Source organism: Tachypleus tridentatus, chromosome 13 (assembly GCF_004210375.1).
Source record: "Tachypleus tridentatus isolate NWPU-2018 chromosome 13, ASM421037v1, whole genome shotgun sequence".
Lineage (NCBI taxonomy): Eukaryota > Metazoa > Arthropoda > Merostomata > Xiphosura > Limulidae > Tachypleus > Tachypleus tridentatus.
The window spans coordinates 13763354-13790005 of record NC_134837.1 but is presented as its reverse complement, the minus strand read 5'-3'; the positions used below and the strand labels follow the sequence as shown (position 1 = coordinate 13790005).

General features: G+C 34.0%; 1 protein-coding gene and 1 long non-coding RNA gene across 2 annotated transcripts in view; one reads left to right on the top strand and one right to left on the bottom strand.

Moving 5' to 3' along the window:
- The first annotated feature begins 103 nt into the window (after window positions 1–103).
- Window positions 104–25606, top strand: LOC143238352 (uncharacterized). The gene is made up of 2 exons (XR_013020541.1): window positions 104–185; window positions 23781–25606. It is a non-coding gene; the product is annotated as an uncharacterized LOC143238352 (long non-coding RNA).
- Frmd5 (FERM domain containing) overlaps window positions 12415–26652 on the bottom strand; it is a 70785-nt gene continuing 56547 nt past the window's right edge. Inside the window, exons 12-14 of the mRNA XM_076478503.1 lie at window positions 25217–25294; window positions 24061–24215; window positions 12415–16074 (exon numbers count right to left, since the gene is read on the bottom strand). Coding sequence (XP_076334618.1) covers window positions 15425–16074; window positions 24061–24215; window positions 25217–25294 — 883 coding nt within the window. The 3' untranslated portion in view covers window positions 12415–15424. The remainder of the gene's footprint in view (window positions 16075–24060; window positions 24216–25216; window positions 25295–26652) is intronic.

Below are 26652 nucleotides of genomic sequence, written 5' to 3'. Positions count from 1 at the left end.
AATCATTTACGCACATACCGCTGAGTGTAAATAACAGTTGTCGTTGATTGGTCAACTAACTGTGGTCGATTCCATTCAAATAGGACGAACCGTAGTTGTGTGAAAGAGCAAAATGTTTACATCGCACAAACATTTGATCGAAAAGTGAAGCGTCACAATCGTGTGACGGAACAGTTAAGTGCAAGGTAAAATATGTTTATTTATTATTATTTTTGTAATTGCTCATATAAATAAAAACAGCAGTTTTCCTAGTAACGTTATACGAAACTGTAGTTCTCTAACTAGTAGTCTTTATGTATCCGTCAGGAAATAATGTTTGCCAATGATTTTTGCATTTCTTATGGCGATTTTTAAATACGGTTACAGTTATTTTAAGATGTCAGCCATTTTTATTTCGTTCTACGCTTTATTAAATTTCTTGGATCGTGTCAGATAATTGGTTAATTTTTATAACAACCAGAGAAATGTGATATTCCGAAAATGTTATTGAAAGTCCAAACTCACAGATACGGTTTAGTTGAAATCAAGCACACAGCTACACAATCTGTGCTCTGAAATGGATGATTGTTGTGCTATGTACGAATACATAATATGTTTTTATACACCCTTAGCGATAGAAATAATTTTAGTTTAATTTTCGGTTATTTACTTTCTTCTTTGAATGGCGGAAACACGTGGTCAGGAAAAGTCGTTAAGATTACCTTGTTCTAGTCGCTTCGTTTCTTTGTTCTTTATAGTAAATGATGTTTCGTTTGCAAAGATATTGAATTAATATAATACAGCATTCAAGTTGAAAGGATTGATACTGGAATATCATTTATTGGCCAATTATGGTATTTACTAATCATTACAGGCAACCAACATTTGAGAAATAAGGGTTATGATGTGACAATGTCAAATGGGCAAAGAAAGCGAGTTTACCCATTGAATTCCAGCGCTTTTTGTTTATCCAGTTCGTACTATTATCATTGAGTTTGGTTCTACAGAGATTAAACCTGAAAAAGAGAAAGTGTGGAGTGTGAAGCTAAACACGCAGTAAAAGCAACTGTTCTTTCTTGTGCACAAGTACAGTGTCTTTTAGATAATAACAATTGTATGTTTTACTTTTACCAACTGTGTTCAGTCTCTTTATTTCATATACATCAAGATAACTTGTTTATCTGCTAATTAGCAGTCCACTTATTTTTTGAGATAATCTGTTGATCTAGCTACTTTTACGAGATTTTACATAGTATAGTTGCACTGTAACATGCAACAACCCTTCACCAATAGGAGTGTAACACGCCCTCTAATGCAGCTAACTTTCTGTACCATACTGTATAGCACGAGTATTTCTATGGCTTCGAGTTCCATACTTTTGGCAGAGGAGGTCTCTTTGCAAGTCAGAGTCTATTATGTGGCCAGTTACTTCTCTGGAACCCTAACTGGACTTCCCTTTTTCGAGAGAATCTGTTCCTAAATAGAAAGGTTTGGACAGCTACTTTCCACCTCCTGCCTTTGATGTGTCTTACTGTTCTACACCTTTTGATCTATTTCGTCATTCATCTGCAAGTTGGGCATAATTTCTTAGGTATGTTACATTTCGTCTCATTCCTCTGTGTCTTATGATTTGATTACTCTTCCTTCTGAATTTGTCCTGATGTAGGATTACTTAATTTTCCCCTTTATTTGATGTTACGATCCATACTGAACAGATATTTACCTGATTACATTTGGATGCCAGCATACCTCATTTCCCATGTTTGTCTGACTTCCATGCTTCTGCATATCATACGTCAGAATTTCCATTTTTGTATTCTCAGACCTTAGAGTCTCTGATTCAGGTAGTCTTTTTAATATAAAAATATTCCCAACCTAATTCTCTCGTTTCTATCTCATCCTCGCTATCATTCTCCATTACATCTAATTCATTCATCTTCTTTCCTAGGGTATCCATCATAATCCTGAAGTGCTTTTGGTAGATACAAATATCCTTTTTTTTTTTTTAAATTAGTATATTTATCTTCCTTAACCTTGTACTTTCATATATGCCTCCTTTGTTGTCGGGAGTTCCTTGTCAGGGATGCCTTCTTGACACATATGTGTATATCTATGTGCTTTTATTTATGTGATATCTACCTGGCTCCTTTCATGTGCCACTCTGTTTTTGAATATCTCCCTGATACTTTAGGGTCTCAGGTGAAGGCTGCACGTCAACATTCCCCCATTCCTTCCTTATTTCTTGTCTTTCTCTATCTTTCCTGTTCCTGTGTCTCGCCGTTTTCATACACCCTTCTACCAGTGCCACCTTTAGTCTCCATAGAGAGTCATCAAATTGCCTATCATTACATTTATAATAGCAATTTTTTTCAGTTACTATCTCATGGCTTCTGGCAGTGTCAGGGCCCGGCATGGCCAAGCGCGTTAAGGCGTGCGACTCGTAATCTGAGGGTCGCGGGTTCTCATCCCTGTCGCGCCAAACATGCTCGCCCTTTCAGCCGTTGGGGCGTTATAATGTTACGGTCAATCCCACTATTTGTTGGTAAAAGAGTAGCCCAAGAGTTGGCGGTGGGTGGTGATGACTAGCTGCCTTCCATCTAGTCTTACACTGCTAAATTAGGGACGCTTAGTACAGATAGCCCTCTAGTAGTTTTGTGTGAATTTCAAAAAACACACAAACACACTGGCAGTGTGAGGGTATGGTTGGTCAGATTTTTTCATATGTGGTACCCTTCCTCCATGGACACTTGGATTATTCAGGCTCTAAGAGAAAGTCTGGAATTCTGGTTGGATCTCTCTTTTCCTGGAGAATCTCTTCCTAAATAGAAAAAATTATACAGCTATTTTCCACTTCCAGCTTTTGATATGTCTCACTGTTCTACCCCTTTTGATCTACCTTATCCTTCATCTGCGTGTTGGACATAAGTTCTTAGGTATGTTACCTGTTCTTCATGTTCTAATAGAAGGACTGTCTTATTGTTTTTCTACTCCTTCCCATTTATCTTCATGATCTTTACATTTTCCCTCCTCGAGATACATTTTTTTGCCGTATCTCTCCAAAGAAACTTGAGATCTCTTGAACAAGGATGCTAAAATGCAAATGTTTTACCTTTCTCTGGGTGTTATTCCCAGTTGTTCCAAGAAGACCAGGAAGTGTTGCCCTGTTAACAACCTTTCCAGCGTTAAACAATGCATCAACCTTCCATGGTTCACAATTGTCTCTTTCATCACCCTTCAAAGATTGTTCATTCCAGATCTATAAACTACCAAGATTTATGTTTTAAATGCTTACCTTCATATCCCGATTTTTCCAACATTCATTCATTACCTGTGGTTTGTTCATGAGGATCAGATGTTTCTATTTTGTGCTCTACTATTCAGTCTGGCATTGGTGTTATATGCCTTTTGTCATGTGGTTAGAGCCTTTTCTCACCAAATTCACAACCAAGGTTTATGGTTTCACCATTATATAAATAAAGGATTCCTTTAAACTCATTCCTAACAGGAGTCTCACAATAATACTAATTTAGTTCCACAGGAGGTATCAGTTCTGGGAGGTCTTGTCAAACTGGTGCTCTCGATTTTTAAAGCCGTCTTCTTTTTCTGCATGCAAGGTTCTCTCTATTTTGGCGACCTGATTTTCTGTATAGCTCATCTATTTGGAACATACACACACTGCATAATCAGTAGAACCTTATTTAGTATCTCTTAGACTCTGCCCTCCTCTTTCTCCTTCCCAACAAACCAACTTTGCCAGATGGCTCAACAGGGACAACACTTTAACAAGAGCTCCTATGTCTCCTTCCTATCTGGATTTTAATCTCTTTGGAGATGCTTTCCTTATGGGATGGGAACGGAACATATTTGGATTCTATGGAGACAGACAGTCGTCAGTCAAATCTTCCTTATACCTCAACCTTTTGGAACTCCCAGCTGTTCATTGGGCTTTGGATAATTCTCTGCTGTGATGGGGGCCACCTGATTATGATCCATTTCAACAGTTCAGCTGTTATCATTTGCAAAAGTCATTATCGTGGCACTCAATCTAAATCACTATCGGAAACTTTGCCCAATATTTTTCACTTTCCCTACTTTCAATAAGTTTTTTCCTCTCCTCTATTTTCTCTTCTGGTTTACTTCTTTCACCTTGTTTGTCATCCTGTCCAGTTTCCCTACGGAATTAGAATCTCATTGTTATTCTTCATGCCCTTACCCTTCCGCCCTTTGACTTCTTGCTCTTTGTATCACATCTCCCTCAAGATATATTACTTGCATCTCTTCACATGTGGATATTGTTTATAAAGTACAATATCTTTGCTGTTTACATTTTCCATATTCTTTCCTATGTCCTCCTTATCTGAATCATGGTTTTTCAAGGTGTCAGTGACACATGAAATGAACATCAGTTTCTCTCCTCTTTTTCTCCCCCATCTCTCATTTGTATGACACTGTTTCCCTAATTTTTTATATCCTGGGATATATACTATGTATGTAATATTTCTTATATCACTAATATCTTATGTATTTGCTAGTTTGTCTCGCTTAAATGTCGACATTTGAGGACTCTCGTATTTTCCACGTTTTCTCTCATCAGATATATCATTTCACCCTTCTCCTGGCTGTCCACTTTAATTATCAAATGGAAGAGATTATGATGGCTTGCATGTGGACTATATCTCATACGTTTATTGCTCACTATTTGCATGATTTGTCCATCTTCTTCTCAACTGGCTATGACTTGTCACTCACTACCATTATTCATACGTTTTTCGAGGGTAACTTATTACTTTATTTTTTTCTCTTAGCAGTGGCCCTTTCTCCTTTCCTTGATCCTGCTCTGTGACGTGTGGTACTTGTCCAAGTATACTAAAAAGTAAATCTACATCATATGACCATAGAAGTCTATAATGTGCATTGAAGAGATGGGGTGTTCCACAAAACTTTGGAGTTTGCCTAAGAAAATAAGACCACACCAACTCATGGACTATCATAAGTAAAGAAATGTCAGGATTGCTGTCAATCCCTCTGGACCTTTTGAATAAACCAGGACCAGCCTGCTTTTAAATATAAGATTTTTGTGGTTATCCATTGCACTATTTTACAGTGTTGCATTTTTTGACTCCTCTCTGTGTTACCCCATTCTTCCATTGTAGTATGAGAGTCCTTTCCAGTTACCAATTCCTAGTTGTTTGGGTGATGGATCATAAAGGCCTCCGCCTGAGTGTGACCTTTTCTACTCAGTCAGGAGTAGGACAGTGGTATACTGTCGGTGTAAATGGTAAGTACCCTCTTACTGCCATAGCTTGGAAGACAAACACCTTATGATGATTGGTTTTGGACTAGACAAATCCATTACATGAAGTTCACCCCTCTTGCTTGCTTTATCCCCTCCTCTCACTATATGGATGTTGGTTCCCAGATAGTCTGGCGCTGTACTGATGTAGGAACAGCCAACATAAGTCCTCACATGTATGGTTGGTAAGGAGTCTCTTCGTTCTCTCCTTCTACCAATACCAGAATGTTTGATTTCCAGATGGCTTTGTGTTGGTTGTATGCTGGGTCTGCATAACTGTACCCTGATTGGGTTGTTGAAATAAAAGTTGTTTTCCTTTCTGCTTCCTGGTTTTGAGGTGAAGATGAATGGGACCTTCTTTTTTACCGCGAACTGGAAGACAAATACCCGATGTCGCTTAGTTTTGGACTGAAGTTGACATACTAAATACAATTTGAGGCACCATAGCCATTTTACATCATCTGGCACGTCCTATTACAAGTTGGACTTGCGTCTTTTCCCCGATTTAACGACAGGTATTTTGACAACGGGAGAAGAGTATATGTGGTACAGATGAAATGCGGTCTCCCACTAATCTCACCATATACATTAGGGTTTCACACTATATGGGCGCCTTCGGAAGAGTGCTCAACCATGTAGTTTTTGCACTGGTCACACCACCGTTTCTTTGTAGAATTCTTGCTATTACATGAGAGGATGTAAGATATCGGATCAGGAGTTAATATTTTTCTTCACTGAAAATGTATTGCCGATAGATATTAACCTTTCTCGAATTTTTACCCATCCTCCAAATTTCCTGTGCATTTTTTATTGTTATTGTCTAATTTCAAAATTATAAGAGTGCTCTACAGTATAAAGGGAACCAGCTACACTAGGAGAGTGTGAGGTGTATTTTGGTGGAAAGTTGTCGCATACTAATTTGGATGCTGCATGTGGTAAGTGAGAGCATTCAGGATTGTAGTGTGTGAAAATCGCACCAATAGAGAGCAGCAAAGGTCAAGAAAACTACCATGTAAGAATCTTTCGGAAGTACATTTTCAGTGTAAGGATATGTTAACACTTGGGTTGTTTTTGTAAAATATGTTAAGTATTGATATCTAGACTTAAATATGGTCAACTATTAGATATCAAAATAGGCTAAATAGCAGCTAGGTACACTGCTATTCCAGAAATGTTCAATCAGGTGTGTCTTTGTGTTGTTTTTTATAGCAAAGCCACATTGGGCTATCTGCTGAGCCCACCGAGGAAAATCGAACCCCTGATTTTAGCGTTGTATATCCGTAGACTTACCGCTGTACTAGCGAGGGGGCATGTTCAATCAAACCAAATTACTGTATTTTACGCCTTGTAAGTGGGTGTGTGTGTTTTACTTATTACAAAGCCACATCGGGCTATCTGCTCAGCCCACCGAGGGAATCGAACCCCTGATTTTAGCGTTGTAAATCCGGAGACATACCGCTGTGCTAGCGGGGGGCAGCCTTGTAAGATACACTTTTTTTCTTTTTTTTTAACTTCTCATATGTCTTCCAAGACAAAAGTGATAGATTATGGCATGAAGTTAGCTTAAGGTCTACTCAAAATGGCGTCTCATGGAGATTGTAATATCAGTACTTACTAATTACAAATACTTCAATAGCATAAAACATTCCGTTTAATTAATATTGTTCAAACATTGTAAATAATATGATGTAGGTTGGAAAAAAAATGAAGACTGCATCAAAGTGTTGGTTGCTAAGACAAAATATTTTTTTCTTAGAATTGTCTTTCCAAAATTTTGGTGCGGGTTTCACGATGTAGCGTCTTTCAAGGGCAGTATACGATATTCTGTTTGTAAAGCTTTAATCGAATGAGTTTTTACGTACTGTTCGCTGTAACGAGTTCTTTATTAAACGTATTATTGTAGTCTTAAGTTTTACTTTTGTAATATAATTTGAAGTATGTACTGTTAACGTTTGTAAGAAGTTTCTGACATCAAATTTAATGACCAATTTCCATTAAAGTTTAGGAATTGATCGTAACTATGTGGTTTTGTTTTGATTTGTCTTTGAATTTTGCGCAAAGCTACACGAGGGCTATATGCGCTAGCCGTCCTTATTTTTGCAGTGTAAGACTACAGGGAAGGTAGCTAATCATCACCACCCATCGCCAACTCTTGGGCTACTCTTTTACCAACGAATAGTGGGATTGATCGTCACATTATACACCCCCACGGCTGAGAGGGCGAGCATGTTTGAAGTTATGGGGATTCGAACCCTCGGCCCTAAGATTGCGAGTCGCGTATGGAACTTTGTGAAATGCAAGTTGTAATTCATATCTATGACTATAGTAAATATTTACTGGCTACAGTGCAAAGCCACACATTGAGCTATCTATATGCTACTGAATATGGGTAACTAAACCCCAGATTTTAGTGTTACAAGTCTGTAAATTTACTGCGAACTCAACGGAGGGATATTTTAGGAAACCGGTGATTAATTGGTAGTTGTTTTAGACTGATGGGTTGATTATTTAATTATAGAGGTTGTTAGTCAGTTTTTGTTACTTCAATTTCACGAATGTTAAGTTTGCTTCAACAAAGTACTAGAGATATGAAAGTATCATATAATTGAGATACATTTTTATTTCAAGTGGGTTTCTCGGTGTCAATAGTAGTACTAATTTGTCTCAATGTAACAAAAGAAAAAGCTACCATAGTGAACGATCATGCAAGCATCAATGTATGCTAACTTCGTGACAGAAAGATGAATTTGTTATTAAACATTTGACGACAAAAGATGAAATACCTAGGCAGTGTTGCAACATATAAGTGCAACAGAGGGAAAACTTACATTACAGCGTCTTAACGAGACAAATAATTTTATATAACTTGTATAACTTTTCACAATTCATAGTTTTATAACTTTTATACAAAGTATACATTATTGATAAAATATAAAAATGTGCAGATATTATCCAAAAGATTCGTGTTTTAAATTATTGTTAATTTCACACTTTCCTAATTAGTATATAGAATAGATCCATAGCAAGATATTTTTATTTTATTTCTTATAGGTGTTTTGCACGCACTTATGACATTCTTAAAAATAACAGGTTTGCGAAGGTCATAACCTTGCACTAATTCTCTTCTTAGACAATTTACATACTCTTATAGCTGCTGCTTGACCATGTTTCTGTAATACTGCAAGCGTAAGGTGATTTCATGAAGTGAGTATAGTCTGGGGATTCCTCTCCCTTGAATATATATTTGAGATTATCGTGTGTGTTTTTGTGTTTTGAATTTCGCACAAAGCTACTCGAGGGCTATCTGTGCTAGCCGTCCCTAATTTAGCAGTGTAAGCTAGTCATCACCACCCACCGCCAACTCTTGGGTTACTCTTTTACCAACGATTGACTGTCACATTATAACGCCCCCACGGCTGAAAGGTCGAGTATGTTTAGCGCGACGGGGATGCGAACCCGCGACCCTCGCATTACAAGTCGCACCCCTTAACACGCTTGGCCATGCCGGGCCTTGAGATTATCATTAATGTAGGTAATCTAAGGATTGTAGGATGCTGCATTCGGTCTCAGTCTGACTCAAAACAATAGTATTTTACTGTTTTTGCTCCCACCATTGTTCTGTGTGAACATGCATTATTTTTGTTCGTCTTTGTCTGTTATGCATTTTTATAAATCCACTAGTTTATTTACTGGATATGACATTACTCTGAATCAGAAGCCAGTCAGTTGATGGAAGACATATTTGTTGTGTGAATAAAGGCTCTTATTGTTTGTATACTTTTATATCACTATCTGATTTGCAGCTGAGACCCATTTTAATAATCTGCATTAAATTTCCAGAACTTGTGTTTTGTGAAAACATTTCTAACTGATGTTATTGTATCTGAATATCACAAAGATAGATTACATGAAATATACTAAACAACAGTAATCAAAAAACAAACAAACCTCTTCCATAATGAATACTAGGTGATGGTCAAAAGTTTCCCATTTACTAGTGACAGAAAAAAAAAAAAAAGTACTTGAAGTGGATGGTTGGTTTTCCAACATCACTGACACATTGGATGTTATATAAATTTTGATAATTAAAATTATTGGTGAATAATATGTTTGAAATTACTTGCGTATTTTGACTCAGCAGATGAAAAATTTGAATAAATAAATTTTCTAATTAAGGATCATGGAAGTAATTACGTAAGTATAAACAAATAACTGCCAGGTAAAGTTTCTCAAGATATAGTTAAGTAAACAATAAAACATATAACACGTAAAAAGTGAGCATATTTTACAAAAGCCATAAACACACCTCACGGAGTTTAGCTGAAAAAAAAATCACTAGAAGAATCTTAATGCACATGAAGTTCAAACTCACAAGAATAACTCGGTACTAAGAAGTACAACTTGTGAAACGAACCCTAACACAACACAGTATAATGAAACAAATATTTTTGTGAACCTGACGATGACCGAAGACAATCGAAACGTTGTTCGCTCTTCTTATTAGTGCCTTCTCTACTCATACCAGCTGTTTTTAAATATATAATTTTCTCTACAAGTGGGTTTTCTCGTCATCACGGTTTAAGATGCTTATGGTTTATGGGTTTTCTCGTCATCACGGTTTAAGATGCTTATGGTTTATGGGTTTTCTCGTTATCACGATTTAAGATGCTTATGGTTTATGGGTTTTCTCGTCATCACAGTTTAACATGCTTATGGTTTACCACTTGTAAAAATTTAGTTCCTCATAATTAAGAATGTAAAAACTTACATCAATTTGTTGACAATTAAATTTACTCAGATATATCTTCACCTTATTCATGTAAAAATAAACTCCAGTAAGTTGAGCAGTTTTATGTCGATCTTTCAAAAGTACAACTTCTATATATACGCTACACAGTATTGAAGAAACAGTCCTTATGATTTTGTAAAAAAATTATATGAATATTCTGTTTTAATGAAATATGGAACTAAGTATTTGTGACAGTTTAGGTTCACTTAATACCAAGTGTTTGTGACAGTTTACTTACACTTAATAGACAATTACTTAAAGTTTTATTTAAATATTAAATCAGTTAAAATTTTCTACAAAAAGCAATATTTAAGTCTTCATCATAACTTAAAAACGTGAAAGATAGTTTTCTTTTTTCTGTTTCAGTGGTGTCAGTTAAAATCACAATGCAAGTTACGATAAAAATCAATTAACCTTGAATACATATTAAATACAAAGTATCAATCAAAGTTATAATGAGAAATGATTATACGCTTGTAAAGTAACCTTTTAAGAACAAATCAAAATGTTTATATTATTAACCTACCTAATAAGAAACCTTCTTTGTACACGTGTATCAAAAAATTGTATGATTAATTTATCGAGCTCAGTCCTATATACATCTAATAAAATAAGTGTCCCACATGCTTGAAAGGTAAAAGAACAAATACATAGGCATGTATGCATGGGGGAAGGGTTTGTCTGAACTCCCTATTTTTGTAGTGTAAAAAAGTATAATGGTACTTAACACTTTTTACATAGTCTGCATTCTACTAATGAAGCATTAGCATCTTTTGGCTTGAAATAGTTGTTCACTATTTGGCTTTTGTTTAGACTTTGTAATTAGGAGTCCAAAGTTGTGTTGCTACTTTCAGGTTTTGTAGGCCAGATTCTTTACAGTAGGTTTGTTGATTATAAATTTCAACAATAAACAGTAACACAGTCCACTTGTTTTAAAATAATTATTAAAACAAGTCAAATGTAGATACAAATGTTCATTATACTGTTGGTTATCACAGTTGTATCCAGAGCTTAAATAATTGTCTTTTTCATCAGTCTTTACAGACTGGTTCAGTTACTTTATAATGCAATTGACAAGATGAATTCTTCTTCTATACTGTTATTACAATACAGTATATGATAATTTCACACTGACATTTGCCACTGTATACTCTAAACCCACAATCACACAGTCTAGATCTAAACAGCCTTCTGGTATGTATTTATACCCCAACAGATGTCTAGAACATTCCATGCAATACTAGATATTCTGATATGATAATAATAAAACAAGAAAATTCAGGAAGTTCTGGTAACATGATGTATCAACATAAAAATCGCTAACTCATGAAAACTGAACCTTATGCTATCAAAACTCACACAAGAGTTTTCTATCTCTGATATCAAACAGGTTATTGATTTTTACAGGGATGATATGCCAAATCCTGATTCTTTTGAAAAATTTAACTGATGGCAGACAAGATGGCTTTCGATAACTATGCAGGATAGGCCCCAAATACTAGCTGACTGCTTAAAAGCATGCTTCAGTGTACGAAATATCTTTATGTTTCTGAAACTCTTTGCCACACTGCTGTTAAGATTGTGATCACATGAACATTTAGCATTTGCTAGTTGAATAATTACCTGAGATATACACAAAACAAAGAAAGACAGAGTGCTTCATGACACTTCTAGCAACAATGAAACTGTGAAATTATTTATGGAAGATCACTTCAGAAGACTGAAGCGTGTTAGAACGTTATTTTAAGTGTATACTTGTACTTATATGATAGCCAATGACTGAAATAGCTAACATACTATTGTTGTACAGAGTTGTTTAAATTAGTAATATAATCTAACAATTAATAACTACTCTCCAGGTAGATAATACACTAGTTTACTACAATAAAACAGATTTTTATGTTAAGTGTAGTTCCTCACGCAGTGTTACAACAGTTGTGATTTGTTGGCATTTCATTGGATGTTTGTAGATTTTATGCCAGCTATATTTCATACAAAATTGCTTCCACATTTAATCTCATAGCATTTATTTTTTTACTAATTTTCTGTAAACAAGCTCCCAAACACTTTATCATTAGCATTTGCACAATATGTATTAGCTGTTAATTTTACAAATTAGAAACCCCCTTCCAAGAATTTTTTGTACAATGAAATGCTTCATTATTGTGGTGGGTTAATTTTTTTCCTGTTGTAGCTGTTTTAATTTATTATTTGATGATAGGTTGATGGTTCCTATCAATATTACTGTCCCAAAGCTGCTATTTCCAGTAGGCTTGAATAATAATAAACTTATAGCTGTTTCTAATGGTCAACTTCCAAACATTCAACTGATAATTAAGAAACAAACACATGATTCATATACATATCTGAAAACTTTAATCAGTCTAGAAGTGATTAAATAACAATAATTTCTAAATTTATTGTGCACACAATAATTTGGGTTTTCTTCAAAAGTAAAAATGTAACACTGTGGATAATTTGTTTATGTATAACTATTCCAACTATTAACAGAAATATGTATACTCAATTCATGTTGGTTTAAAAGTAACAAACAATAACAAAAACTAAAAATGGAATTACAAAAGCACAAACAGCAATACTTACAATAACAACCTGAAGAGCTGAAAAAGCAACAATATCCACCTACCTCTAACATACAAACTTCATGTACTTAGTGTTTTTAGATATTGTGTAATTTGTTAACATACAAAATACATGGAGATATTTTTTGCCATTCCAATGAGAATTTGGCATAATGTAAATCATGCAAATGCAAACATGATTAAAAGCAGAGTTATCTGGTTGAAAGGGTTTGTTTTTTCTTTATCTTCAGAGCGATGCTAACCAAATTATTTTCAGTTGTAGTTATGTATTTGTTAACTGTGATGAAATGTACAAAAAGTTATATAGCTTTTTTGTTACCTTAGTGTAAACAAATACATACTAATATACCAATATTTATAAACTTGCAGTGAAGCAACTACTATATATGGTTTCCATTCAATTAATAATTACAGGAAATTAGAATATCATTTGGAACTCCGACACTAAATTTTGTGAACAAGGTAATTTAAACCTTGCAAACTGATCTGGACTGTCTTCTGTATAAATATAAGAATTTCTAACAACAGCAACAAAATATGACCATAATTAATTAGAATAGAATTATCACTCTCACTTAGAAAACAAAAGCACATACAAATACTATAAGATCACAAAAAGCTTTGAAATAACAGTATTTCTTGTCATTTATTATGGACCTCTGTTACTTCAGAATATTTCTTTTGCATAAAATCAAATTTTTCATAATTTCTACAATGAGATACAAATATATAACATCTATATATTACTATTTTATAATCAGAAAAAAACATGAACAAAATATTTCTGTAACAAATTAATTAACATTATTCTTGATGGTTAATTTATAACCCTTGTGCAAAAGTATTATAACCCAGTTAACCTTGTTTGTTCAGGGTTATTTACAGTAGTTAACGCATAACAAAATACAAAATAATTGTTTATTTGATAAATGTACTGTTTGATCAGGAAATAACTAAAATTTATAAATATGCTGGATAAGTTTGTTTTGTTGATAGCAAAGCTACTAAACCTATCTCTACAGCATTTTGAACTGACAACAAGAGGGAAGGCAACTGGCCAGCAGTAACAACCACCAGTTATTTACCAATGTATAATAGGATTGACCTTAACAAAACAAATTTCATAACCACCAGGCCAGCTGGAGAAGTAACAAATACGCTACTTCCTAATCATGCAAATAATCAATGTTTTAGGGCTATCTGAAGTTGTATTCAATTGGAGTTATGTTCAACAGGTACACAATTTATATTAAAAACCAGTTGTTACAATAAGCTTAAAGAACAACTTTAAATCTGATAGGTTTATACAGTAATCACTTCACTAATGACACAGGCAAGTCAAGTCAGCCCTGCATAAATCAAAGTATTAAATTACACGTGCAAAACATCTCCAGTGAATATTAATTAGGAAAAGGCATCAGTGTTTCTCATGATATTATGAATTGAGGGTCCACTGAAGCAGAGGAATGAGTAATAAAACTTTATATGTAAAAACATCTTTTTGTTCAATTATGTCCTCAATTTTCTGTGGCAGAATGGACTTTTTGTTTCTTTAACAATTTCAACTGGAGGCTCAAAAAGCTGCCTAAGTTTAATGGTGAACACATCATAACTTATCCTCGTCTGCAGATGAAACAAAAAAATTAGTTACTTAATACTAGAAGGGTATAACCATATATCAAAATGTTTCCATTTAAATCATTATAGTTATGGGTATAACCATATATCAAAATGTTTCCATTTAAATCATTATAGTTTTCACCAACTTGTACAAGATATAAGGCCATATCTTCAAATCTGTACTTTTGTGTTTGTTGGTGAACCTATTACATTATTCATATTATGTCTCAGATATTCAAACATATATGTACTTATTTTTTTAAAGTAAGCATAAGTAAACTACATTCTTTACTTCAAGTAAAAACAAAGCCTGCTTTATCCTTGCATCCCTCTGGCAGCCTCGTATGTTTGTTGACCATAATATAACCAACAATAAGCAATAATTATTGAATCAGTAAACCTGACACTAATGTAAAAACAATTGCATTATGGATATAGCAGAAATTAAACACGCTGCATATTGCAAATTAACAATTACACTACACAATTACTAAAACGTCAAAAATATATAATAAAGGAAGTAAAAAACTAATTTTGTGACATTAAAAATATTGTAAAAACAGGAATAAGATGTACATATATAAATACACTTATCTATTACCTACATATACAGTTTAACACTAGATTACACATTATACATGCACACAGGTGGAAAGTAAAGATGATATCCCTGAATTAATATGGCCTCTAAGTTCACAATAGGTTCACAAACAATGTTTTTATTATTTCTAACCAATCTAACTAATATAAACCTTTTTCTATACCCATACATACAAAGCATTTGTAGGATGTATTTATGCTGTAATATATTCAAAACTCAGAAGATATTACTAATGAATAAGAAAGAATTGTAGAAAAATTTAGTAACAATTATACAAGGATAGATTATTAAGAATTCTTAGAATTAACAGTTGTGATACATAAATATCCAGTTAATGTTTCAAAAAATATGTAAATAATTTTGTCAACTGTCAAAAGTGGAAAATTTTACAGATATTTTGGAATAAAAATGGAATAAGAATTTTTAGCTGCACAAATGGTTTAATTTCAAATGCTGGAATTAGTTGGGTTTTTTTTTTTCTTCAAAGAACACAAACATTTGTGTGTTGGTAGCTAAAACACCAGATACAATTATTAAAATCAAAAGAGGAATTTTAATCTCTCCATAATGTAGTCTTTAGCTGGTTCATAGTATTCCTGCCTCAGAAAAACCAGTTCTGGTATCTTGCGTACATCACTGAAAAGAGGCGAGTCTGATTCCATTACAACAACTAACAAACACCAAAAAATTAAGAGTATAAAAAGTGAAGCCAGAATGGCCACTCTCACGACATTCACTGGATGAAACATGAAGGACTGACAACTTGAAACATTATTCTGCTGTGGAATTTTAAGGTCCCATTCAAAGTTCATTTCTGTCTTTTGTGGTTCAGTTGATTCAGAAACTTCAACAGGGAAATCAACGTGGGAAACTTCTTCAGGATTCTCAGGTAACGCTGGAGTTGATGCTTTTAATGGTACTTCCTGATCAACTGGATAAGCATTCTCAGCAAGACCCTCGGTTTCTTGTGCTATTTCACTTTTTATATTCTCCTTTTGTTGTTCTTGCATATTCTCAACCAAAGGAGAAGGAACTTCTTCATGTTCTGGGAGTGTTAAGTCACTCATACTTTCAGCCATTCGCATTGAACGGTTAGTATGTTTAAGGCTAGAAGAATCTGTTGATGTAATGGAGTCCAAATTTTCTGTTACTGGAGCAGAGTGGTTCATGTAATGGAGGTCGGGAAAACCTGTTATGAAACATCACAAATTTATACAAACAAGAAAAGTGAACTTTATGTTAACAAAGCTTTTCTACAGTTCTGCTATTTAAGAAATATTAAGGTATCTCTTTCCTTTCTGAATACTTGTTCATGAATCAAGTGATGTTAAAATAAATACGTCATCAACTTATATGCATCAAGAAACTTGTGGTGGTTTTCAGTCTTTACCCAATGAATGACATAAAATAAAGTGCTTTTAATTAAATCTAACCCTTTATTCTAATGAATATTGTAACCCTGTCATTTCAAGATTTCAGGTACATGCTCATAAAAGTCACAAGCATTTTGGAGCTTTTGAAAAAAAATGTCAATTTCCTTTTAGTGTGAAAGTGGAACTTGAGAAAATCAAGAGACAGGGTATACACATACAGATGTCATGTGTAATGAGATCATCTTGACAAAATCCTCCCAAGAAGGATATTAACTTTTGGAAAGTGTATTTTCCTTAAACCCCTTTTTAGGAGGTAATGACTGTTTTCGGTACATACCTTAATTTCTCTTTTTTGGGGTAATAACTTGAAAGAGTTAATTAATATGGAGTTTTGCTAAGAATATGTGATGTCATCAGACACTTCTCGGTGAGATAACACAACCAAGATGACTGTTTTTATATATGTGCTCACTAATTGAAGTTATATATATATATAATACATTAATCTCTTATCGCAAATATTTTGACTTTGGGGTATAAAGTTCATCAAGAATTTTTATGAGTCACTCATTATCACTGAAAGCTACTAACTCTTAATAGAAGAATTTGCTATGTTTTGAATGGGCTAACAATGTTCCTGCATGTTAATAGTTATACAGTTCAAATATGCTGGAAAAATATTAAGGAAGAGAGAATATATAAACAACTATAGTTTTTTTTAAATTTGCTTGCTAAACGACCACATTAAACAAAATCCTAAAATCTCAACTGTTGCCTCTCTGAGAGTCTTAGCTTTTCATGATATAGGAATTACAATAATATAACAAAATTACAAAACTTCAATATGTGACTAAATTACTCTGAAAAAGACATGATTTCTCTCAAAGTTTGTAAAGATAATGTTTGTAGGTGCACTTGTAACATTGTTTTATACCAAGCAAGTCAAGGTATCAAAAATCTAGACAAATAATCAATTTGTAGTTATTGTATACCATTATAAAACAAATTCATATTTAATATTAATTGGAATAACTGTTCCTTGTTTTTTCAATGAAGATTAGTTAAAATCACATACGGTTTGTACAGACTAAAGGAAAAAATACAAGATAACTTCTAGAACTAAATTCATCATTTTGAAGGACCTAGTTCAGTATTTCACAACAGACACCCAGTAGCTCTGTGAGATACTGGAGTTATGTAGAATGCAGTAGTTCCACATATTTTAATATATACGTACTTACTAGTTCAGTATTTCACAACAGACACTCAGTAGCTCTGTGAGATACTGGAGTTATGTAGAATGCAGTAGTTCCACATATTTTAATATGTACGTACGTACTAGTTCAGTATTTCACAACAGACACCCAGTAGCTCTGTGAGATACTGAGTTATGTAGAATGCAGTAGTTCCACATATTTTAATATGTACGTATGTACTAGTTCAGTATTTCACAACAGACACCCAGTAGCTCTGTGAGATACTGGAGTTATGTAGAATGCAGTAGTTCCACATATTTTAATATGTACGTACGTACTAGTTCAGTATTTCACAACAGACACCCAGTAGCTCTGTGAGATACTGAGTTATGTAGAATGCAGTAGTTCCACATATTTTAATATGTACGTACGTACTAGTTCAGTATTTCACAACAGACACCCAGTAGCTCTGTGAGATACTGAGTTATGTAGAATGCAGTAGTTCCACATATTTTAATATGTACGTACGTACTAGTTCAGTATTTCACAACAGACACCCAGTAGCTCTGTGAGATACTGAGTTATGTAGAATGCAGTAGTTCCACATTTTAATATGTACGTACGTACTAGTTCAGTATTTCACAACAGACACCCAGTAGCTCTGTGAGATACTGAGTTATGTAGAATGCAGTAGTTCCACATATTTTAATATGCGTGCATTACTAGTTCAGTATTTCACAACAGACACCCAGTAGCTCTGTGAGATACTGAGTTATGTAGAATGCAGTAGTTCCACATATTTTAATATGTACGTACGTACTAGTTCGTAATTGAAATCCGACTACATCATATTTATTTATAGTTATAACAAGTTTCATAACAACACAACATGTTATTATATTGTTTTAAATTAGTGAGTAAGACCAGGTACAAGCAAGTGCTTGAGTTATATAAACTTTTATTATTCGAAAGAAAGAACATGCTTCTCAAGATGGCTGGTATGGGTTTTAAAACTCTAATTAAAATAAAGTACAGAACAATACATTTTTCGTTCAAGTGGGTTTCTTGTCATCATAAAGAATACACTTTTCAATACGTGTGCACATGTGCCCAAGTAACTGCCAAGAGATATTTTAATGTTTTGGATGTATATGTGTGTGAGTATATAGTTACATAAACATATACATTCTATCTGGAATTACTGGTAGAGTATTACAGTTATTACAGTAATATACTCTTCAAAAAAAGAAACGCAAAAAAAAGCAAAATTTGAGACATATTGTTAACAAGTTTATTCCGGGTAGTTCTGTATGACATGTGTGAAACTTTGCACATTCACTGCTGAACATCCAAAGTCTGCAAAGGCGAAGTCCACGCTCACTAGTTGACGTTCAACGTCACTGAACGTCAATAATGAGTATGCCCCCCGTGAGCATCAATAACTGCTTGGCATCTCCTGCCCATGGAAGCGATGAGATGATGAATCACATCCTGTGGAATGGCTGTCCACTCAGCCTGCAAAGCTGCTGCAAGCTGAGGTTGAGGTTGTCGCCGTCGCAGACGTCGGTCCAACTCGTCCCAAAGATGTTCGATGGGGTTTAAATCTGGTGATCTGGAGGGCCATGGAAGAACGTTGATGTTGTGGTATCTCAAGAAGACAGTGGTGAGTCGGGCTGTGTGAGGACAGGCATTGTCATGTTGAAAAACGTCGTTGACGTTTACCATGATGGGTTGCACATGGGGCCTAAGAATCTCGTCGACGGTTGCGTACGGTCTGATCGGAAATCCTATGCAGCCCTGGTAAGGTTGAGGCAGTAGACGTCGCAGTGGTGGTCCTATCCCGAAGGTGACGTAACTGGATGTAGCGATCTTGTGCGGGCGTGGTCACACGAGGTCTGCTAGATCGTGGACGGTCACAAGTTGATCCATGCTGTTGGTGACGATTCCTTAGCCTTATGATGGTGCTTGGGTGGACATTCACAGCTCTGGCAACATCTGATCGAGATTTGCCTGCTTCCAAGCGACCAATGGCATTGTAGCATTGTGCTTCAGTCAGTCTTGGCGTAACTGTATTGCGTGTTGGTGGCTTAACACTGAGCTATGGAAACTGAAAACCCGTCACTTTTATAGGGATTTTGCACATGTTGCACTTGCAGAACATGCAGATCTCTCAAACAAATTTATTGGACACGAATGCGTTTTGGCGAAAACTCCGATGTTTTCCTCCGTTTTCAAAGTGCACAACTTTTATTGTCATTTTGGTCTGACAATCAGTGCCTTAACACGTGTAACATCACATACTCTGAGCTTGTAACGTTATTACATATATTTCTTTTAAAATAACAAAAATATCCCTTTTGCGTTTCTTTTTTTTTGAAGAGTATAATTTTTGTAACAACACCACAAAGGGTTGTGTGACACAAACTTGGTGCCAGGATAGTTCCGTGGATTTAAAAAGATTGAGTGTCATTGACCTAGTTTATTGATTTTAGCTTATGGTGAACTCCACAAAAATCAAACAACCATCATTTTACTATGAGCTTTGAAAAAATACTTTTGAAATAACAAAAAAATCTTTTTAAGAGAATATCTTAATGACAAAGCATCACTGAGAAAGGCAGTAACAACTTTTTAAAGTCCAATATTAAAATATACTTCCTGACTCTTTCAACATGGTTACAGTTAACTTGTACCTACTTAGCTAATGAATATATGTGATGGTTACAACTTAGTCAATAACAAAAAGATTAACACTTGTATTGTTACCACGACCACAATCACATCACTAACAGTCTTGTATTTACTTGTTGTTTTCCCACATAACTGCATTCCATTACTTTTATTTTTTTTTCTAAGTTTAGTGTTACATTCACATCTAGCAGGGAACTTTATACTTCAATGTGGTTTCCACTTTGTGAATTTTGTTGCACACTAACACATACCTAGGGGTGAAATTCTGCCAGTATTTGTTGGTACTAGTACCAGGACATACTTGAACTGCTTTGCCATTTTTCTGTGTGTATGTTTACATGTAGATTTTTCTTTTCCAAAACAGGTCCACTTCATCCAGGTGAGTGCCTTTTTTTAAATTTGAATTTCACCCTTGCATATATCAATATTTAAAGTATAACAATCCTGAATAAGTTCATTTGTTGTAAAGGTTTCTCTCATGCCTATCATTCGGGATAACTTCACTCAAAATATCCAAGTCGAGGTCAATCACTGTATGAATAAGTGATCTGACAGGTATATGAAGCTTATAGGCTGTTTTTATGGTATATATTTTACTGTTACATACACAGTGGTTATTTTAAGACTTGTATTCTATTACATTGTTACCATTTGGACTTTCATTTCTCACTCTTTCTCTCTTTTCATTAACCAATGAATAACTAAGTTTAGAAACGTAATTAATTATTTTTGAACTGTTTATGCTGAAGATAGAATTATAAAAGTTTGAAACATTTGTGTTCCTTATACTAACAATGACATTATGATTTCTGGAGTTTTATAAAATTAGTCTTGGCCTTATTTTATGTTGACAATATCATTTCAACAATAGTCATGTGACATCTGTTTGCTGTCATTCCAAAATAACTCATGTGGCATCTGCCGATTATCATTCAACAATAGTCAAGTGGCATCTGTTTGTTATATTTATCATTTAACAATAGTCATATGACATCTGTTTGCTGCCATTCCAACAGTAGTCATGTGAAATCCATTTGCTATCATTCCAACAAAACTTATGTGACATCTGTTTGTTATCATTCAACAACAGTCATGTAGCATCTGTCTGCTGTCATTACAACAAAACTCATGTGGCATCTGTTTGTTACCATCCCAATAATAGTAATGATACATCTGTTTGTTATCATTCCAACAATAGTCATGATACATCTGTTTGTTATCATTCCAACAATAGTCATGATACATCTGTTTGTTACCATCCCAATAGTAGTCATGATACATCTGTTTGTTATCATCCCAATAATAGTCATGATACATCTGTTTGTTATCATTCCAACAATAGTCATGATACATCTGTTTGTTATCATACCAATAATAGTCATGATACATCTGTTTGTTATCATTCCAACAATAGTCATGATACATCTGTTTGTTACCATCCCAATAATAGTCATGATACATCTGTTTGTTATCATTCCAACAATAGTCATGATACATCTGTTTGTTACCATCCCAATAATAGTCATGATACATCTGTTTGTTATCATCCCAATGACAGTCATGATACATCTGTTTGTTATCATCCCAATGACAGTCATGATACATCTGTTTATCATCCCAATGACAGTCATGAAAACATGTTTGTTATCAACCCAATAATAGTCATGATACATGTGTTTGTTATCATCCCAACAATAGTCATGATACATCTGTTTGTTATCATCCCAACAATAGTCATGATACATCTGTTTGTTATCATCCCAATAACAGTCATGATACATCTGTTTGTTATCATCCCAACAATAGTCATGATACATCTGTTTGTTATCATCCCAATAATAGTCATGATACATCTGTTTGTTATCATCCCAATAATAGTCATGATACATCTGTTTGTTATCATTCCAACAAGTCATGATACATCTGTTTATCATCCCAACAATAGTCATGATACATCTGTTTGTTATTATCCCAATGACAGTCATGATACATCTGTTTGTTATCATCCCAACAATAGTCATGATACATCTGTTTGTTATCATCCCAACAATAGTCATGATACATCTGTTTGTTATCATCCCAATAATAGTCATGATACATCTGTTTGTTATCATTTCAACAATAGTCATGTGACATCTGTTTGCTGTCATTCCAAAATAACTCATGTGGCATCTGCCGATTATCATTCAACAATAGTCAAGTGGCATCTGTTTGTTATATTTATCATTTAACAATAGTCATATGACATCTGTTTGCTGCCATTCCAACAGTAGTCATGTGAAATCCATTTGCTATCATTCCAACAAAACTTATGTGACATCTGTTTGTTATCATTCAACAACAGTCATGTAGCATCTGTCTGCTGTCATTACAACAAAACTCATGTGGCATCTGTTTGTTATTATTCCAACAATACTCATGATACATCTGTTTGTTACCATCCCATTAATAGTAATGATACATCTGTTTGTTACCATCCCAATAATAGTAATGATACATCTGTTTGTTATCATTCCAATAATAGTCATGATACAACTGTTTGTTATCATCCCAATAATAGTCATGATACATCTGTTTGCTCCCATTCCAACAATAGTCATGATACATCTGTTTGTTACCATCCCAATAATAGTCATGATACATGTGTTTGTTATCATTCCAACAATAGTCATGATACATGTGTTTGTTATCATTCCAACAATAGTCATGATACATCTGTTTGTTATCATTCCAACAATAGTCATGATACATCTGTTTGTTACCATCCCAATAATAGTCATGATACATCTGTTTGTTATCATTCCAACAATAGTCATGATACATCTGTTTGTTATCATTCCAACAATAGTCATGATACATCTGTTTGTTGCCATCCCAATAATAGTCATGATACATCTGTTTGTTATCATCCCAATGACAGTCATGATACATCTGTTTGTTATCATCCCAATGACAGTCATGATACATCTGTTTATCATCCCAATGACAGTCATGAAAACATGTTTGTTATCAACCCAATAATAGTCATGATACATGTGTTTGTTATCATCCCAACAATGGTCATGATACATCTGTTTGTTATCATCCCAATAATAGTCATGATACATCTGTTTGTTATCATCCCAATGACAGTCATGATACATCTGTTTGTTATCATTCCAACAATAGTCATGATACATCTGTTTGTTATCATCCCAATAATAGTCATGGTACATCTGTTTGTTATCATCTCAATAATAGTCATGATACATCTGTTTGTTATCATCCCAATAATAGTCATGATACATCTGTTTGTTATCATCCCAATAATAGTCATGATACATCTGTTTGTTATCATCCCAATAATAGTCGTGATACATCTGTTTTTTATCATTCCAAGAATAGTCATGATACATCTGTTTGTTATCATCCCAATAATAGTCAGGATACATCTGTTTGTTATCATCCCAATAATAGTCATGATACATCTGTTTGTTATCATTCCAACAATAGTCATGATACATCTGTTTGTTATCGTCCCAATAATAGTCATGATACATCTGTTGTTATCGTCCCAATAATAGTCATGATACATCTGTTTGCTCCCATTCCAACAACATTCATGTGACATTTGTTTTTTCTCATTCCATGCATAGATGGATGCTTCCTAGACATTGAGAAATGCAACAGACTAAAGTAGAAGGAAGGAGCCTGTGGTCAAGTAATGTCAGTAATGTACTGACCAATGAATATAAAACTTTAGTCAAGTGAATCATTTACAGATTGTATTTAATAATGTCTAAACCTTGATTTAACACATAGAAGACATTATTGTAACACAAGCATCGATAAGTCCACCAAAAACTTCACAGATGACCAGAACAGGTACGTGATATTACTCAAACTTCTGTAAATATATATATGAAATAAACTCACCTGTTTCATAATCCCTAGATGGTGTAGCTGGTGTTGTTGGATAAGATTCACTTTTATGATGAAAAGATGAGGTATGTGTGCAACTTCTCTGAAATTGAGGAGGATCTCGTTGAAAGGTTTTCATCACTTCAACCACTTCCTTTTCTACTCGCCCACTGAGATAAGATTTGCAAGTCACTCAGCAACATAGGCTTTCACAAGCATTTCTATCAACTTATGTTCTGAATCAAATCAAGTGGCATTAACTAAATGGGTTCTTCAGTAAGTTAGTTTGATTTCCTTAGTATTTCTTAAGATTTCCATCTAGAACTGTTCAAAAGTGAAACAATTTTTTTAAGGAACTACAACAGCTAACACTGAGTCCAATTAAGCTCACTCTAACTTTTTTAATGGTATCTTTCTTTGAATAACAATAAATTACAATAAACATAACAACTGGCTGTTTTATTCAACCACCTCATTCTGGAATGTGATGCTGAGTAAATTTTAACTAGGCTTAACTATGGATACACACACACACATATTTGCATTTTTCTATGTTATTCTTCAACTCTATCCATAAAAAGATATTTCACTGACATTTCCACTGGGACTGATGTACATATATTTGTCTTGCATTTAGTATGTTTGTGTTTTATTGCATGACACCAGTAAACGGAAAAGCATGACTTTTGGCAAGCAACGTTTACAAAGATGTCAAGTGGTACTTTATAATGTACTCGCTATATTTTTCTCCCAACTATTTATGCTGTTCTGTGAAATCCAAAAGTGTATCTGATGTAGTCGCATGTAAGCAGGCACCATCTGTGAAGTGTATGCACCATAGTATCCCTGTAGATACTTTGATAGGGTTGGTCCACCAGCTTTACAAGTGGTGATAGTTCTCAAATTTTGTGGAATGATGACAACTGGCATCCAATGTCAGAGTAACAGTGAAACACAGGGTTGAAGGTAAGCAGCAAACATTTATACCATATCTGTGTTAAATGATAAGTGTTATAATGTGGTCTGCACCTTGTGCATCTAAATGCCCACAAACATGAGCCATTATGGAGTTTTCAGCCCATGACCCAAGTTTGTTTCACCAGGGTCATGTTTCCTGCCACAAATCAGTAACAAACACCAAATGAATTGATATTTTACCTCTGCTACATACCTGTACCTGAACTTTGACCCCCTGGAAAATAAACCTCCTCCTGTAGTAACTGCTGGAACCTCTGAAGATGATTCCATCCTGTTTTTTTATATATCAAACATAATAAACAATGACATTTTTAACATCAAATACTTTTAAAATATTTTGTTCTTTATACACTTAAAATGCAGCATCTCTACATCTCAGAACTGTAAGTTCTTTTCTGTAAATAAATACTCAGTATTATCTTTTGTTAAAATATTTAGACTATACTATTGTGTATGTCATAATGTCTTTGTCACAATTTTATTTGTACTAAAAGACAGAATGCATTGAAACAACATGTTACTGAGACAAATGACAGAAGACTTATTATTAAACAGCAACATTTTCTTTCACTTGTCTACAAACTGAGTTTGTTTGTTTTGTGGTTTCAAAGCCAAATGCTACATTATAAAACTGCTGTTTCTACATCATTATAATTCTAATAATAGAAAAGGTACACACACACACATCATAAGGAAAGGTTTATACATCATAAGCTGACCTAATTGTAGGGAAAGTCCTACATCATGAATTATCTTAATGGCAGAAGAGAATCATACATCATAAACTGACCTAATTGTACAAGACTGTTCTATCTCATTAATTTATCTAATTGTCAGAGAAATTTTTATATCATAAACTGATTTAATGATAGTCATTGGATCACTTTATGATGTAATGCTCTACAATCATTAGATCAGTTCATGATATAGGAATTTCTCTTGACATTAGATCAGTTTATGATGTAGTAGAAATTCCTATATTATAAACTGATCTAATGATAGTAGAGTACTACATCACAAAGTGATCTAATATTAGGAGAAATTCATGCATCGTAAACTAATCTAATGGTAAAAGAAATATGTACATCATCATGTCTTTCTAAATAAAAAAAAAACCTTGAATGAAAATTACCTACATCTCTGTTTACATTGTTAAATACCAATAACAATATCTTTTTTTACAAATGGACAAAATGAATAAATAATTCTTCACTTTTGCAAGGTGAAAAGAAGGTATTCAAGTAATTATAATAAAGTAATACTTTTGATCCTGGCTTACATGGAATAGTACATCTTATGTGTGAAAGGAAGGTATTCTAGTAATTATAATAAAGTAATACTTTTGATCCTGGCTTACATGGAACAGCACATCTTATGTGTGAAAGGAAGATATTCAAGTAATTATAATAAAGTATTTTGATCCTGGCTTAAATGGAATAGTACATCTTATGTGTGAAAGGAAGGTATTCTAGTAATTATAATAAAGTAATACTTTTGATCCTGGCTTACATGGAACAGAACATCTTATGTGTGAAAGGAAGGTGTTCTAGTAATTATAATAAAGTAATACTTTTGATCCTGGCTATCTTATGTGTGAAAGGAAGGTATTCGAGTAATTATAATAAAGTA